Raw genomic sequence first — 18886 nt, forward strand, 5'->3', positions numbered from 1 at the left:
AGCCATATGTCAACCAATTAACGCTTATTTAGGCTGCTACATTACTTTGGATTTTATTGCACTTGGTCCCAATTCTCCTGGATACAAGCCACACAAAACATCAGTAATGTGAGACAACAGCTCATAGTTTTCCTTTCTCAAAGGCCCTTGAAGGGATTCACCAAACAAATGGCTCATTTCAAAACACCGAGTTTCCCAGTGTCTCACATGATAATTCACTGGTCAGCAGGGGGCAACTAGGACTCCTAGGGCTGGCCATGGGAGTCAGAACAGGGTCTCCACCCCTTGGACAGAAGTGCTTGTTACGCTTTCTTGCTTATGTAAAAGCCATGGGATTAGCCTTCAAATCTACTCAGAGTGCTTCGAACACCCTGGGAATAAGCCATCTCCATAGTGACAGCTTTAATAGAGGAGATCCATAGTACCCCAGAGTGTTCTGTGTCCACTCATTGAAAATAAACTAGCCTTGTAGGAGGGCACCTGGCAAACTCACAAAGAAGTTGCTTTAAATATTTAATAGGAACAAGATGGCCAGTTATTCGGTCCTGAAATCAGCAGATGTTAGTGAAAGGAAGCTGTACATAACAGGCAGGCTCTGCCTGTGCAAGCCCTCTGCACACTGGGTAGAAATGCCCAAGGGGTTCTACCTGGTCACTCAGAAGAAACTTCACAAACTTGTAAAAAATACAAAGAAGGGAGGAAGAGAATTAGGTGTCTCAACTCTTGGTTCACAGGACACCTGGGGAAGGCTGAAAACTGTGGGTATTGCCGTACTTGGTTCACCTAGGGCTCCTGTAGGCCTCTCAAACAAATCAGTTGTGGGACATCACTGTGCTGCAATCATAAAGAAATCAAGGAAGTGCAGATTGAATAATACCTTCAGAAACTACTGGCAGTGAATTTGGGATTTGTGTCACACAGGCAATCAGTGGGAGGATATAAGTTTGGCATGCCTGAAACATAACTTGCATGAATCACGCTCCAGCAAGTGCTATCCTAGCCCACTTGAAACCATTTTGGAAATGCCTGTCTACAAGGTGCCTGAATTTTGTTATACTGAAAACAGTCTCCCGAGTCCTCTGGCTGAGCATGGATAGGAAAGATGTCCACCCAGCAATGCATCTGAAAACAAGTGCCCATCTCTGTAAGCTTCGGTGGAGGCAAGAAACAGCTATGAGCTTTTTAAAGCTAGCTTTACAAATGCTACCTGCCTGATTTTTCAGAGATTCTCCCTGATCTGGCACACTCAGCTTTTCTCCATCTTCCCCTGGTCAAAGAGAAATGGACAGCCCAAATCCTGCATTTACAGCAATGTCTTTACACGCACAAAGTGCATATTCAGATTTGATGCTTCCAGCTACCATACGATTGACCAGAGCCAGCAGTTCACCTGCATGGTGACAGCCTGCAGCTGCTGGGGCTGGGTGAGCAGCACCCAGCAAGCTGCATGGAACCTTTTCTCTCACTTATCTGAGGTCAGACAAATGTAACTCCCACACGCTACGTGACTGTGCCTACAGTTCGATACCTCAGCTGGTAACCACTGCTAAATATAGTACCAGTAGTTTCCCACAGAACAGAAGGCACAATAGGCCTTTCAGACATTTATCTTTAAAATCTTTTTGAAGAGTTGCTGGTGCTAATGGAGCAGATAACAGACAAATCCTCCTACAGGTACACCCGCTCTCAATTCTGTCGTTAAACTCATCTCAAGATGACAGCCATGGAGGTTCAAATGAGCTTCAAGCCTGGTAAACACAAAAGACAGCACACAAGAAAGGCAGCAAACCTCTGGGCAGCTGGACAAGGCTTTGGTCAGGCTTGGCCCCAAGCCATGGCTTGAGTTCCATGAAAGAGGCTGTGATTACTCTTTAAAGGGCACTTCTTCCCCTCCCTTTTTCCAAGCAGTGGTGCAGAGAAAATGCCCAGGAGGGCTGACTGCAGTTTGGCTCTACTGCAACTCTTGAAGGCTATGATGATTTGAGGAAGAGGAGCAAGGGAGGGCCCTTCCTGGGACTGCACTGAGCCAGGCCCAGTCCACTGTTGATAAAGGCCACCAGTGGCTCTTTTGAGGTGGGCTGAGCTCGAACTTCTCACTAGCAAGGTGATGGCTCTGTCAACAAAGTCAGTCATTGTAACTCTTCAGCCTTTAATCATACTGGCCATTGGAGGGAAATGCAGTTGCCTGTGCTGAACATGCTTTTGAGCAACAGAGTATTCTGTGCTGAGATGTAACTTTGCTTCTGTTGCATTTTACCCCATTGTTTCTTCTCTGACCTCAGCAGCCCTCAAGAACAAGGGCTCCTCTCTCTCAGTTCTGCCATGTTTTACAAATTTGAAGGCAGTTTTTTCTCTCCCCAGCTTTCTCTTCCATATGTCTGGGCCCTGCTGCTATCCTCTAGATTTCCTCCTGGTCATCCACCTATCCCATGGTGATAAAGTCAGTAGTTACCTTCATGACCCACATGTTCACCACCAAAAAAACTGCTGTGTGAGACACAATGTAGATCAGTGCATAAGAAACTTACCTGTGCTCTCAAGCCTCCTGCAAGGACTAAAACACTATAAATTCAAACTCCCTTCAAAGATCAATTACTGTGCAGACTGAAACACAGGACTTGGGCTGAATATTGAAAACTATTGCCTTAGGGTGGAAGCACAGCAGAGCATTCTGCAAACATAAGTGACTAGAAGAAGACATTGGTCCTCTCTAAATATATGTTTGCCACATTGCTGTTCCCCAATGTGAACTTCTCAACGTTTCAAGAAAAGGAGAATTTCAGTCTGTGCCAAGTACCAAATCCAAAATAATACTTGAAAAAAAAACGAACCTGAAGCCGAAAACATGAAGCACCAAACCAAAATGCAGGATACAGGATTGCAAAAGAATGTCCTGTATCACTGACTTCAAGATCCAATGTCTGAAATACAATTCTATTCATGAAACTGATATGGCTCCATCTAACACCCAACTGAGGTTGTTTCACTGTCCTGGGCAGAAGAGTGTTTTCATAGGTCTGCAAATTGCATAACACCATGTGGTAGAACCATGCTGGAAAGTGACCTGAGAATAGCACAGCTGAGTTTTAAGAGGAAGCCAGTCACTGTGGAGATAGACAGACAAGGCACTACACAGCAGTAGGACTGAGGACCTGATTTGTAAAACTGAGGAGACTGGGAGCTCAGGACAAGCTCTCTAGATGTAAAAACACCACAGTCACATTAAAGTCTTCAATGACAGGTTAAAGAAACTATGCAACAGCCTGTGTATGTCTCTGGAAACAAACATCCCCATTCAGGTAATGAGATGAAATTCTCAGAAAGAAAACCCCCCTGGCAAAACAGCATCAAATGAGATGATGTATTCTTTTCCTGGGTTAGACTACTGAATTTAGCACAGGTGACAGACCATTACTGCCTCACCCTTATTCACACTTACAACTCCTTTCAACAATTCCAGTGATCAAGGAGCTTGTTTAGTTGTTTCCAAAACATAAGTTGCACTAAAAAAAGTGGAGGACAAATTTACCCACTTTTACATGCTCTAATCCATCCTTTTATTCCAGGATGCACTTACGAGAATCTGCAGGGATACCAACTCTCTACAGCAACTTCTGTGCATCTACAATTTTATCATCTTCAGATTCCTGGTATTGTTTTTGTGGACAAATGTCTTTTTGTGGGGAATCAATTTGCACAGGAAGAGATTTTCAAGGGAACAATTTGTTGCTTCTACCCCCTCAACTTTTTTAATGGCACAGAGTCTGAAAAAGAAGTAAACTTTAAAGGCTCTCCTAAAATAGAATTTACTATTCTTTTCACTTCAGAATGAGGGCTAGGCCCAGAAAGGCTAGGTCCTAAGCACACAGTCCCACACTGCAGTTCCTGAGCTTCCCTTTGCAGAGGAGGGCATGACAGCTATGTTACAACTGCCACTAAAATTTGACTGTATCTCCTAAGAGCTGATACTTCAGTTGCAAATTCCATATCTAGATTAGGGTTGTTCCCTTCCCAGATTGACCTGTATTTGATCTCAGAACCATCTGGCTGCTGCTGTCCCATCCCCAGCCTAAGAAGAGATGACATGAGACAACAGCAGTAAAACTTGTTCCCCTAAAGCAGGAGTGGAAAGGCCTTTCTTACCTGGGAATGCATTTATATCAATGACTGCATGCTGCCCAGTCTGATTGTTAATGATGATATCAATTCCAAAGAGAGAAACTCCCAGAGCTTGCCGCAGTGCTTTAGAGATTTCCCGGATGACGTCATCATTTGGCCGCTCAAATACGCCTTCAATTTTATCCAGCTATAATGGAAAAAGACACATTACTAAGGGACTCTGAAGCAGCCTTTTTATTGGAAAGATTGATTTTCAGAAGTTTCCAGGTGCATATCTACCAAATTTAATTGCAGAGAACCAGTGACATGAAACCGAGAAAGACACCAAAGAGAAACTGCTTTCATAATTCAGAATCCTTCCTAAATTGGAAGTTCATCTGCTCTAAAGCATCTAGTTCTTCCTCTTCATATTGGTGCAGCTAGAGAAGCAAAGCAGTGTAGGAATGAATGGAGAACCAGACTAACTATTTTAAGAACCAGATCTACACCTTAAAAAACATATATAGGTGGCATGTTTAATCCTGTGCTGCTAAAGTTCTGGCTATCATTGTTATTTCAGTGTAGATCAAGGTCCGTGTTAAAGGGCTGACAGGACAGACTCCTCCTGTTAGTTTAATCTGAGTCCTACAATACAACCCAGCTGGTTTCTTAAGCGCAGAGCATACCTTTTATGTGGGTTTTCATGCGTAAATTATTTTGTAAGTATTTATTAAAATGAGTGACTCAGGTTACTTATGACTGGAGGATGCACTCTTCTTCGCTTTTTAAACAACGTATTACACAGCAGAAGTTTGCTGTTATGCCTGCAGAAGCATGACTGGAATATGTATGTGTATGAGTGAGATCCAGGTAAACCACAGGAGCACACTCTCTAAGTCTGAATGTAAATTTTTAGTAATGGCTTCTCCTTCAACATAACCACAAAGGGATTTATGACTAGCACAATTACAGTTTTAATATTTAGCATGGCTAAATATTGCACATAAAATTCAAAATCAAATACGAAACTAGTCCCCAATAGAGCTTGTGAAACAGAAAAGAATCTCAAGACTCAAGAGATTGAAAGGACCCAGTGCTGTAAAGTGACTTTCTCAGTAGCTGAGTGCCCAAGAACTTGTTAGGATTCAAATGTGCAAATCTTATTAAAAGGACTCGTAATGCTAGCATGAAACTGTGCAGTGTGCTGGCACTGCTGGTCTTGAAGGACACCCAGAAATGGTCCCATGGTCACAGCTTGGGCATGCTCATATGGCAGACAACTACTGGCTCTCTGTGACCTTGTGCCAACCCAATTTCTATGCTTGAATTTTCAGTTTGTCTGTCCTCACAGAACTGAGTCCTAGAAGGATGATTTATGTTTATTAATCTCTCTGGACAGGAAAAAGCCAGGTGTTTGCATCCAGAACCTCCTTCTTCCCTTTGCCTAGATTAGCCCTGGGTAGTTTGGGAAGCAGCACAGCCCTGCTACAAGTTCTTCCTCACCGGAGCTCGGTAAGGAAAACCAGAGGGGGACACAGTCATGCTGGTTCGTGGTACCAAACAGACCTCAGCCTGCAACACAGAAGCAGACAGCTTGTGAAAGAAAGTCACTAGCTACTAACACTTCCATAAGAAAGGATTAGATAGGTTTCCAGCTGCACTAGAAGGAAAAAGACCAAGTGTACTTACCGCTGTTAAGACAGATGAGGACTCTGGTTTGGAAACATTGTGGCTGTTGAAAAATATTGATTCTCTGTCTGCAATTAAAAACAGGTTGTAAACAACTTTATACCAGATTGTAATTTCCAAAGGAACAGTGCAAGGAACAGTAGGTGGCAGTGCAGCCCCAGGATTCTCGTCCTGGTCTCCACCATCCACCCCACCCACAGTGCTCTCCTGCCTGCTGGCACTTGGCTGCCTGCACAGGCTGGAACCCACGGACAGATCAGCCACGGTTCTCAGACCACAGATAAATAGAACCACGCACTGGGTGGTAAACAGAAATCAGTTTCCATTCCTTCACCAGAACAAATTAACTAAGTTCAGTCAGATAATGAAGTTAATTTTTATTAATGTGCTATACTCAAAGTGACAGTTCCAAGGGGAAGGTGTGTGACAGAAGGGAGAAGCTGCACTCACTGCAGGTGGTAGGCCAGCAGAACCCAGGGCACACTGAGATCCCTGTGAACCTGGGCAGGACATTGTCACCATGGCAGAAAGCAATACATTTTGTGGCCAGGACCTGTCCTTCTTTTGGAGGCACTGTAGGAATGCAGGAGACACACTGAGGTGACAGAAGTCACTAACGAACCACAGTGGAAACCGTGGGGAGAATTGCACCAGCACCTCCCACCCTGCTTCCTCGGTGCTGGAGGTCTTATGGCTGAAAGAAATCCTCCACCATGTCTCCCTTTAGGATTCCCACCACAGTAGACTGATGGCATCATAGAGACAACCTGCCCAGGAACACCCAGACCCCAAAGTCTCAGCACACAGGTGGCACCAGCAAGAGTATTTCTGCTATGCTGGTCTCTGACTGGACATTCAAGAGCAGCCTCAGGGCCACATAAAATAAAGACAGGAAAGCAAAGCCAAGTCCACTCTGCAGTCTGACCACCAAATACTCTTCGCGTCTTTCCTCTTGTTTAGAAAGATCTTGTACTTTCAGACACTCAGCTCTTTCAGTGTCTCACAGCCACCAGATCTGCTTATCCATCAGATCTGCCAGCTCAGGTTCCTGTGGCACGGCCTCTGCAAACTCTCCTGATGTGGGTAAGAGAGACAGACGCTTACCCTAATCTGCCGACAAAACTGATTTTTATGGGGACTTCCAGACAACTTCCAAGTCTTATACTAACAGATAAGACGTTAACTAAGGCATTTTTAGAAAGATGCCTTAAAATGTTCCCTTCCAGCAAAAGTGTAGACCAACTGTCCTAACAGTTTATATAAACACAGATTCTGGCCTACTTAATTTGATCAGGACATAGAGCAGACCTAAATGTCTGTTCACAGGCACACATAGCTACAGACAAGAACTTCTATCAGCATCCTACTACACCTATACTACCAAAACACATATTTGTGTGTGTAATGGTGTGGTGAGCATATATGGACATATTAGGATCAGCAGAAAACACTAAGCAAAGTGACAAAAAGCAGTATTTGTTCATTCATCTCCTTTAGTTTGATGCCATCCTCACCTCCTGGATTTTTCCAGTTGCTCTAGCAGATCATGCTCCCATCCATGTGCTGCTAAATTTTTTATGCTTTTGGTGGGTCACAGAATGCAGTTCTCTGGAAAGGAGCTTTTTTCCATAACGGAAATCTAAGTAATCTCTAATGAAAACCCTTTCAAGTGTTGCTTTCTAGTGACATACAGAAGAATCACTCTCCTCACTGAGAAATCCATTCCTCCTCCGCAACACAGCTGATATCTACAAACCAAAGGGCACTTCCCACCAAGATTTACAACACTGGGCCTCTCATGAAGAGGGAGGCTCGTTTAGGGTAGAGCACAAGTGATCTTTAATTTAAACACACATACATATTCAGGTAAAAACAGGGAAAGGAAGTTCTGAAATGATGGAATCCAGGAAATTCTCTCCAAAGCAGATTTTTAAACAAACTCCGGAACAAATGACACATGAACTTACTGTGAAAGGAGGGAACTTCTCTCCCTCTCCCCCTTTCCACATGACATAAAACACTGTGTCTAACAGGTAAGACTCAGGTTACTACTACATAAATATTTACTATATTAATGTCATTGGTAGTTATTCCAGAGCAGGTGAGTTATCTCTCTTCCTATTGAAATAATACAGAAGAGGAAACATGGTTTGTCAGAACCAGCTGACTTCACTTCAGCAGTCTTTTCACAGATATTTTCTTTGGAGATGTTTCCTGCTGATGTTGCGAGAATGGACATTTTTTTTTACATCAGTACAATGTACCTGAGATGCCTGCAGAGAAGTTCTTTAAAGATGGTCTTTTCACCACGGTGTAGGATTCCCCGACCACGAAAACTTTATAGAGCACAGCATTATGATTGATGAAGCTCTGAATGACGCAAGGGGGGCGAACAGCTTTGAGGCCCTCCTGGTTGAAGATGATCGCCATCTGGAAACACACACACACAGTTGTGCACAAGGCTGGCAATAATTTCATGCTTACCCAGACCTGACAAGCAACAACGTGGAACATCCACTCGTGGATATATATTGACCACATGTGAACTCCTTCTCAGCTTCTTGTTCTACTTCATTACGTTTCATTTAACTGACACACAGCTCTGCAAACACTATTAGCAGTGAAGCTTTCATTTTCAATCAACATTTTCTTCACAGCTCTTTGCAATTTCATTTGTTGCCTTTAGCTGGGAAGCTACTGCAACTGCAGGTACAACAAAAGGCTAAACCATCTGACCAACATAGATGACAAAGTTTGTGTTGTAAACAAGCCTGTATCATGAGAAAAACAGAAGGAACAGCTCTGTGCACTAACTACATGAGTTCTTCCCCACAGCTCTATTCCCCTGATTTGGTTCAGCCCAGTTGCAACAGCCTAAGCACCAGGGCTTCACCCACACCATCAGAGAATATTTCTCAGACTCTAGTAGTTCTTACTGCTAACAAATGCTGGCATATCAATTTTCCTGGCATGGTTTCACTCCATTACTCCAAACGGATAGTCCTCTTGAAGGCACTGGAATAAATATGCCAAAAAGGAAGGCATTTATTGGGCCTTAATGAATGATGACCAGCAGCTGTCTTTAACAGCATGGAAGCAACATTGGTAGGTGCCCTGAAATACTTTGATGAGACAGCTTATCTTCAGCACGTTACACTGGTCTTTCCATTGAGCTCTCCATTACCATGCTTACATGCATATATAATTATTAATATTATAGTGCCCCATTTTGCAGGTTTTTTGTTGAAGTATGGGTTGTGCCATGGCTCCTACAGAACCAGCAGCAAGCACCATTCTTGCACAAGTGATGAAATTATGTATCTGTGTGCCTCTACACAGCACTGAGGATACATTCAGGTTTGGTCTCTATCCTCAGAGCCCTGAACAAGCTCTGCTCTAATTATCTGAATATTGACTGAACTTTTGCTAACACCTTTGTTTCTGTAAAAAATACCAAATATATAATAGGTTTTCTTCTTCAAAAGCATGGCTGTGGTAAATGATGTGGTGATTACATACTCATAATTAAAAGTCTGAGCACATTTTTGTCCTTATTCCTCCTTATCTGGTAGATGACATTAGATCAAATAACTGTCTGCACACATGTACAATAACTCAGCAGATTAACATTTTCTGAGTTCAAGTCAATGTGTACATTCAATACCTACTAGCAGCTGATATTCTTGCCATCTCTATTACACAGCACAGAGTGAATTTGTGAGTGGTAACAACCTGTGCAAGGAATTTCTCTAACACACAGAATCATCCATCAAGATGATTCACGGCAACAACATCATAACTCATTTGTCTCTTACTGGTGGCAAGAAACATTGCTCTCTTCCTCCTCCTGTGTGGACTGTTGGCATTATAGTGTCTACAACATCACACTGCCAAGAACTATGCTGTTTCTATAGTGTTCTCTTCCACTATTAGTTAATTGATTCCCACAAACAAACATAAGATGAACAGGTATTTATCAGCCTATTTTAGAAGTGTGGAAAGCCAGAACTTATCTTCTCAGCACAGCACTGACATAGACCGCTGGAAGCTACGTGAAGCCTCTCTTCTCAGCTCTGTGCTGGCAGCCCCATGGACTAGCACACAACCCATATAACTCCTGTGGTGTTGTGTTGTGCTGGTTCACTGCCATGTCTCATGGTTTTTAACATGCATGAATAGAGCTCCAAGAATTTGCTTGCAGGGTGCACTTGTTCTTTGTCATCTAGCACAGACCTGCTGTGTCTGGCAGTAACGTGGCTACAATACTTGATATCATAATTTCCAAATAACATTTCTCATTATAAATGCAGAGCTCTCTTGAAGGCAAAACAAAACATTTGCACCAAGAATTTTTACTGACAATGTCCATAAGGAATTCAATCTCAAAAAACCAGTGATTTTTTGCCTTTTCCTTCCTGTCTGCTCAAATGCTCAGAAAAAAGAATTCTGGATACATTTCTTCAGGCTTTGGGTCTCTCATGGCAGCTTTAACAGCGGTTAGTTATGTTCTGACCTGATGGCAGGTCAGAAGCACAACTTTCAGCCATCATCTCTGTTCCAGTTTAACAAATGGTGCAGGCAAACTGGGGGTCAAGTGCCGAGCTGCTGAGGCCTCTGCTAGTGCAGAGGCCATGTAGAACTGGGGACATCACAGGAAGGCTGACAACACCTCACCTTAACAACAGCATGTGCTCATATGAGAAAAGTGGAGTCTGCCAGCCCCACACGGCGAACACACACACCAAACCCAAACTCACACACCAAACTTAAACTCAAGCCTGCACCTTCAGCCGTCCTTGTTAGACAGTACTTGAACTTTCTTAACAGCCATCTTATGAAGAAAAGCAGGTTTCTGGTCAGTGCTCTAGTTTCAGTGTCAGCTCTGCACTGGAAATATATCCACAAACAATGAAGTGATTTACCAAAAGCCAGACAAGGAGTCATTAATAAAACAGACAAGAATTTCTTGCTTCTAGACCTATGCTCCATCTTTTAGAAAGACTGTACTGTTAGTAGGTATTTATCCTATGCTTCCTTTGTAATTATTGACCATAAGCAGTTACAAAACAGTTCCACTCTGATTATAAATATAATTTTGGATCACTCCTGAGAACTCAGAAACTGCAAAAGTGACAGCTACTACTACTTTGTAAAGTACTGTGCAAGACTTCAGGCTTTTTTCCAGGGGTCCTCCTAAGCTCTAGTCATAAGTTCCTGTGATAAAGTGCAGACTGTGGCTGTATTTTAGTCTAATTTTTGCTCTGGCAGGAGGCTTAGATGTGTCTGCACTGTATGAAAGAAGATCAAAGAAAGATTCACCAGGGAAATAAAGTCCAAGCCTAACTGGACAAGTACTGAGAGATTCATGCATTTCAGTTTGCAGTTGCAGAGGAACTCTTGACAGAAAAATCAGCAGGAAAATTGGAGTCTTAAATTCATTAACAATCCAGTCCCCAAGTGTTCTCAGAAATGACAGCTAAAAATTATAACAGCTGCTCCGGCAAACTAACAGGACTGTCTGCTGGCTTGTGAAATCAGCCGAGGTAAGGCCTGCCTGAAAAATCTCACTGCATTTTTAAAAGGAAGTGCTGGTCAGTCAAGATTTCAGCCACAGCCATTCTGCTCATCTAGATTTACAATTTACTTCAGGGCCTTCAGCTTTCAGAGACATGGCAGCAATGTCTCATAGTGCACGTTTCAAGAGCAGCTGGGAAACCTGGACTGATGACCATGTGGTTAACAAAGGAAGCCAGGAGTTAATGCAGCCAGCATCAAGGGCTGGATTCTCAAAACTGATCTGCAGTAAGCAGGAAGGCAGGAAGCACAAATGGAAAAGAATTAAAACGGGACTCAACTCACTAAGTTTAGAGGAAGCTAGTCTCATAGGTAATGCTCTCCTTCCAGGAATATACAACCATTTTAGCTGCAATTGCCTTACAGGAAGGCAGATAAGTTCTACCAGTCCTGTTCTCCCCACAGATCTCACTGTGTTACTACAACTGAACATGTCTGGAAAACATCTCTATTTGTTACTCCCTTCCTCTCAAGGAAAGCAGCCAGCTGCTCCATCTGAAGCACAAACCCACTTCTCATCTGTACCACATACATACTGGAAAAGTAACTTTCTGGGTTGGAAACTTTTTTTAATGACCTCTTACCAGAGGAGAGACTGAAGGAGATTTCTTGCAGACAAAGCTGACTGGAGACTACAAACTGCTAGAAGCAACAATATGATAGAAGCTAGAAACTGCTAAAAATAACTTCCATGTCAAGAGGTTCAAGTAATATTTGACTTCATTTCAGATTTTTGAAAAAATAATTGTGCAATTAAACATGAAGGACAGGTGGGGAAGAAAAGTTGTTTGGGCACAGCCCTCATTCTACCCACTCCAGGACTGGAAATCACCAGCCAAACCATCACAGGGGGAGTGGGGGACAGGACACAACTAGAAGTAGAGGGATAATACTGCAAAGTTTTTTAACTCACCTCATGAGAGTTGGTTCCATGGGCCACTCTGGTTTTACAAACTGGGTAAATAAAAAAGAAAAAACAATTCACCACTGAAACAAACTCTTTATAATCCTGTTCCCACCCACACATGCAAACACTGGAGTCCACCAGACCAAGGCATTGACTGTAACAGACACCAGTGACAATCTTTGCTTGAACAGTGTCCTCAATCACTGCAAAACTCGGCTTGCTTCAAGCTCTACTCTCTCAATTCCTCCCTGCAACTAAGGTGCAAGCACAGATCATTATTAGGACTAGACAGAGTTGCCAAGCATCAGCTAAGAAGTTAGTACTAGTACTGGGACTGCCATCCTGTTTACTCAGAGAGCATTTTCACAACTATGTAATATTTTTTCTGAGGCTAGAGCTACTTTACAGGTACCACAAAACACCACTGTCCTTAAAACAAAGGAACTGGGACACGGTGGAAACCAACTTTTTTTCCTACCTCCCTGTTTTCAGGGAAGAGCAGGAAATGTAATGGGCTGAACCAAACTAAGATGTAACTTACTTTTCACAGGCAACCATAGAGGGGGACAAAAAAGGCAGAGAGCCTAGCAGTTTTTCTTTCTCCTTCACATTTCTTATCTGCTCTGTATATCCTGGTTCTCACCTCCATCCTGATTAAGAGGAGGAGTAAAACCAGTAAGAGGAAAGAAACAACATGCTCCTTCTACTATGAGGCCAGAGAAGAACTGAAGACCCTAGGAACCACATGATGACTAGAGCTGATGTTACTTATGTGTTACGCAGAGGAGATGAAAACTTGCAAGTAGTGAGGGGGTGGATAGGACAAGACTTCTTTGCAGTTTGTTGGAAGAATCAAATTGGCAGGCAAGAGGACAGGCAGCTACGAAAGGCAGATAACCTGCACTAGAATCCAATATAAGTTGGTAACTTGAAGTTTTGGAAAGTGGTTTATGATGTCTCACGGACATATGCTCTGGAGAGATGGAGGATTTTTAAGAAAAAAATAAAAATAGAGACAGGAAAAAGAAAAAACACTACCAGAATACCAAGGTATATTAATTTTCAGTGCTATTTTGTAATTTCATTATCATTTAGTGGGGTTGATTCAGACCTCCTGAATATATGCTGCTGACTACTGAGGACTAGTCAGTCTGTACTGAGACACAATGTGAAGAGAAGGGCAAAGCCATTCAGTGGGATTTGAAGTACTGCTTCACAGTGCAGCTTCAGGAGACCTGCCTCATTTGGGAGAGCGATGGCAGGGAGGGCAAAACATGCTTTTTCCACGCAACTTTACCTCTGAACCTTACAAATGAGGCAAACACCAAGGGAACAAACACCGACTAATGATCCTGCTCACTTTATACTGCAAGGAATCAAATAAAGGAACGAATTAAAGCACAAGCCCCACAATGAAACTTGCTACAAAGCACGAACAGTTCATAGCAGCTGTTTGAGCTGTGGGCCCTTGCTATCTTTGGTAAGCCTCTTTCTGTTACCCTTTAAGATTTTATTTGTACCCTGGACCAGCAAAAGGGAGACGTGGGTGAAAAAAGAGGCCAGTCAGCAAGGCAGTGATTTTCTCAAGAAAAATAATGAATGCAGTTGGCAGGAGAAACATCTTGCACAAGTTCAGGGCAAGAGGCTAACTTTGTTAGAACTATTAGCATTTCCCAGGAATGCATGTTTACTGTAGCGAGGTGTTTAAAGTAAGGAACAGCAATAAAAGGCAAAGTAAAAGCTGATAGGGAGGGGGTTTGTTCCACATTCCAAGCAGACTGCCTCAGAGCATTTGTTTCAGGAAAGTTTTAATATCCTTGACACCTTTGGCAGTGAAACCCACACTCCTACAATGTTGGCTATGTTTTGGGGGGTGCATGTGCAGTATTTAGAACCTACTAGAAGCACCAAAGAAATGCCCATGTACATACTGAATGGGAATGCCAGTCCATTCTTCTCTATAAGCTGCAAGGTATCTTCTCCACAGGCACTTGTCAGCTCCATAAAGGGTGGTGAACAGATCCTCTCATCTGCAAGAAAATAAAAAGGCTCAAATGAAGATGAGGGGATTAGCTCCTCAGCTGCACCATTACCAGCTCTCTCCGTACTAACTGCTTCTTGATAGCTTATATTAAAGCACCCAGAAGGATTGTAAGCCAGGCCTGAATTTGGGGCTCTGGAAACATTTCAGAAGATGAAAGGCCAAATTTTAAGATAATCTAAATGGAAATATAAAGCCAGTATTTTCACAGGAGGCAAGAATGATCACTTGGTTAGGAACACGTAGTCACATAACTTAGCCAGTGAGGTGAAAAGCAATTGGGATCTTAGCTCTTAACTTTATGCCTTCAAGCATAATTTTCTAAAGCATTTTACAAAAAACAGAATGGTCTGCAAATATGACTAGAGCAGGCAGTCTCACAAAGCCATCTCTCCTGTAGGGCTCCTCAGATGGCAGATTCCAGTGTGTATTTACTTCAGACAAGGTGCCAGAACTTTCTGCTGTTCGCTGGTACTGCTCTGCCATGAAAGCAGTGTTCATTTAGTCTGGCAAAACCAACCAGAGCACAGCTGAGACATCACCATGTCAAGACTGCTCAGCAAGCTCCGGTTAAAGAGAAAAATCAGGGGAACCATGGTAAAATTTAATGGAGCAGGTCTGCTCCAGAGTGTTTCTGCTGATGTAGTGCTTGTTCACACAGCGTTGCAGGAAGGCTGGAGTCAAAAACCAGCCCTCTTAGTGACTTGGTAAGTTGACTTCTCTAGGATTCACTTCCTGTTCACTGTAGGAGAACTGAGATTCCCTTGGGAATGCAGCAGAAAAGGCAGAAACCACTGTAGGACTCATAGGGCTTGAGCATAACTCGTCACTTAAGAGGGCTGGGTTGCGATTTCAAGTGTACAGAGAACCTTGGCTTCAGCCATAGCTCTGAGACAGGTCAGCAGGCCCACAGGTTTTCAGACAAAAGCTGTGTGCATGTTGACAATATTGACAAAGTCAAATCAAGGACATCACCCAAGTATGAACACCTATTCAAATTACCTCCTCAGTGAGCACAGTCTTAAAAACTTACTACTTTCATGGAGTTTAAGCTGTGGCCAGGTTAACTTTGGAGCCACAAATGAGTTATAACTCGATTTAGCTGCACAGTACTGAACACAATTCAGAACACGTCTGCCAAGACTAGCTTTTCAGACTTATTTCAAGAGAAACAGCATGACACCTTCCTCCAAGAAGCAACTGGAGACAAGCACAAATGGTGGGAGCAACTGTATCTGGCAAACTCAAGTCACAGGTTTATATCAACCAGAAACTTCTCTTGAAAATAAGCAAAACATGGCTGAATCCAAACAGGTGGAGACCATGCTGTGCAGATGGTGCAGAAATGGAAAAGTACATGTGAACTAAAACCCCAGCAAAGCTAACCATAACTCTGAGACAGCCACGCATTCAGAAATCACTTTATAAACATTGTTTAGATTCATACTTTTCACTTCATTGTAAGTGTATATATATATATATATATATATAAATAAAACTGAATCACTGAAAATAACAGAGATGCAAAACTCTCTATATTTTGGTACACATATCTCAATACATCCCCAAGTTTTTAGAATATCCAAGAACTCTGTTCATTAGCAGTGCTGTCACTACAAGAAGTTTTCTGAGAAAAGGCTATTTTCATACATTCTAAAAGGAGCAGAAAGATTGATGCTTTGAGGTCAACCTCTATAAAACTAAACAAAACATCCCAGATTTCAAAGCTTTCAATTTGCTGCTATGAAAACAGAAAGCAGCATCCAAAAGTGACAGGTACTGTAATATTTACAAGCCTTTGCCAGAGCAAAAGTTCCTTAGTTGGATGAATTTAGGGAATAAGATTTAGTTTACAGATACTTGGGAAAAACTTTGGCTTGGCAGCTCTCCCACCCACATGCTTAAGGTTCACAAATAACTTTGCCTTCATAGTGCAGATGCAGAGATGGTTCCATCTCACTTCCCTCTGTTTCTCTCTCATGCAAACAGGAATGGGAGACAGGGAGGATTCAGTGTTCCTGCTGACTACATGACACTTGCATGGGGAGATGAAGGAAGGAGCAAACAGTAATTTCTTTGACTTTGTACTTAGAAAAGACCACCTGGATCAACAAAAGTAGCAAAGAAGACTCTTAGCATCTCAAAGTGCTCCCGCTGAGTTTGCACAGCACTGGCATTTTCTCTACCAAGAAGATAGCCCACTGAAACCTCTAAAACAAATCATTAATTCACAGCCAAACCTGAGGACAAACAAATCCTCATTCAACACAAGATTTCCATAGAGCCTACAGCTAGAAAACTGCTGCTCCGAGTTTAATTGCACATGCTGAAATCCTAAATATAGCTGTAGGTTAAAAAAAAAGTCCTCCAGCTGCCAGCAATCATCCTCTCCTCCTTCCCAGGGTGGCAAACACATGCTAAAGCTTTCTCTCATCACCAGGCTCCCACTATCAGAGTGACAGCAGTCTCTGCACACCTTCTCTGCACTGAGGTCCAGGATAGACCTCACTCAGTGGCTGAGAGTCAATTCAATACTGATTTACATCAGCTTGGAACTACACCATGCAACTCACATGGTGCAATCCCCCAGTGGTACACTGAACCCTCCCCTCCTCCTGAGTAAGCTGCTTTAGTGTGAACTTACTGAGCTGGGGTCAGGTGCCAGACCCTTGGCACTGTCACTGCTTCTTTGCAAACCAGCAGTGACAAGACACCACGGGAAACCATTGCCAAAAAGAACAACAGTAAATATACACAAACAAGTGAACATAACAGTCTAGAGATGAGAAGGGCTTCAAGATTCTGGCTCCACTGCTGACCCTTTGTATTGAAGCTGCAGCCTAACCCTCCAGTTTAAAACCAAGGAATATTCTCATTAGCAGCTGAGAGCCCAGTGTGGACAAAGCACTTTAATGAAAGAAGTCTGAGAACAACTACAGCATGAGGCCACAGCCATGTCACCCCTCCTGTGCAGCTGCACTGGCCATACACCGCTAGCAGAAGTGACTCTGTCAGGACACAGACCTGATAAAACCCAGACCCTGTGCAAGGAGCTGATGCTGTTGCTTTTCTACCATCAGTACTCAGCTCTGCTGTGCATTGAGATGCTGCTGAGTGGAAGAGTCTTCTTCTAAAACATCAAGTTTGGAAAAGACTCCACCTCATCTTCCATCCTTGGCTATGTACAAGTGACCTTAAATCCCAAGAGATTATTACATATGCAATTTCTAATCTTTCCACATTGGATCTGAAACTAAAACTCAGGCACTTCCTCCCTCCCTTTGGGTGCATACACTGCATTGCACAATAAGCAGATGACCACAATTATTAACCCTATCTTCCTTCATGCAGCCTGCATTGAACTGAAGATATCAGCAGGATAAATCTGTCCATAAGTCTACAGACTGCTGTCAATTCAGATTCTGTACATTGCTGTACTGCACACTTAGAGAATGGTATTTCTTTATGTTCTAAGCACCTGGTAGTGTCTGAGGGTCCTGCCTTTGAAATATGGCCAGGACTTCAGGTGAACCATGTCAGGTCCAGAACTGCCAACTTAACAGCAACATGGAAAGATTGTTCAGATCACAGTGTTCAGCTTTCACTTCAGACAGGTACCCAAAGTATTTGCAACACTTTTGTTGTTAAAAACAACACGTTATAATTAAATTTAAAAGTCAAAATTCTGTTACTCTGTTCCTCTCCCATCTTTGTCCTTATTTTTAGCACAAACTTTGTGGTATCTGTTTTCCGTATTTTCCTTTAAATATTCTCCCTTTTCTTCAAGATTATTTGATCTCAGAGGGAGTTCTCTCTCTCTCTCTCTCTCCTCTTTCTCACTTTTCTGTATTTTTTCTCACTCCCATCCCCATCTCTCATCTATGCTGTTCATTTTTTCTACTGTTATTTCTGTTCTTTCAGTGCTACCTACACTTTATCCCTCCATCACCTCTGAACGGAGCTCATGGCTGGAGGGATCATGTTCATTGCAAGCACAGAGGGAGCGTTTGCAGTGGGACTCCTGAGGACAGCAAGGAAGCTGGCACTAAGAGGTCACGGGTGACAGGCAGCAATCACAGCACCAGGGCAGTCAGCCTGGCACACCCTGCTGCGGGCTGAGCTTTGTCAGAGCATTGTTCCATTCCCATGGAGCAACAACATTATTATGAGGGCTTGACTGATGAAGGCCAGTTTACAGGATGAGTAACACAGCTCACCAACAACAGAGAGGTGAAAGAGCACTCAAACCAGGGTGTCAGTGCCAGGAGGGGATTATTCCAGATGAAGTTCAACAATAGTGACAGGAGCAATGGGATGTGAAGATGAGGAAGATGCAGATTAAAAACTGGCTGGGGAAAAGAATTTTCTGGCAGTGAGAATTGGTGGAATTCTTTGTGTTCAGGACTTGCTTTAGTAAGAGATGCTGAGTAATGCTTCTCTACTCAGGGGACCCTGGTGGCCTGCAGACAGCCTGCCAAACAGTCACAGGACACCCAAACCTCAAGAAGAAGGCACAAGAGGCCAAACACTCAACACACTCCCACTCAGCAGCCAGGCAAAACAGACAGAGAAAAAAA

The 18886-nt window shown here is 43.0% G+C and overlaps 1 protein-coding gene across 1 annotated transcript in view; it reads right to left on the minus strand.

The window, feature by feature from the left end:
- ITPK1 (inositol-tetrakisphosphate 1-kinase) overlaps positions 1 to 18886 on the minus strand; it is a 145176-nt gene that overhangs the window by 7930 nt on the left and 118360 nt on the right. Inside the window, exons 6-10 of the mRNA XM_042046928.1 lie at positions 14200 to 14298; positions 12275 to 12315; positions 8052 to 8217; positions 5788 to 5855; positions 4144 to 4306 (exon numbers count right to left, since the gene is read on the minus strand). Of these exons, the coding sequence (XP_041902862.1) occupies positions 4144 to 4306; positions 5788 to 5855; positions 8052 to 8217; positions 12275 to 12315; positions 14200 to 14298 (537 nt within the window). The remainder of the gene's footprint in view (positions 1 to 4143; positions 4307 to 5787; positions 5856 to 8051; positions 8218 to 12274; positions 12316 to 14199; positions 14299 to 18886) is intronic.

Source organism: Corvus kubaryi, unplaced genomic scaffold, assembly GCF_017639235.1.
Source record: "Corvus kubaryi isolate FWS band 111438036 unplaced genomic scaffold, C.kubaryi_AGA036_p1.0 66, whole genome shotgun sequence".
NCBI classification, from domain to species: domain Eukaryota; kingdom Metazoa; phylum Chordata; class Aves; order Passeriformes; family Corvidae; genus Corvus; species Corvus kubaryi.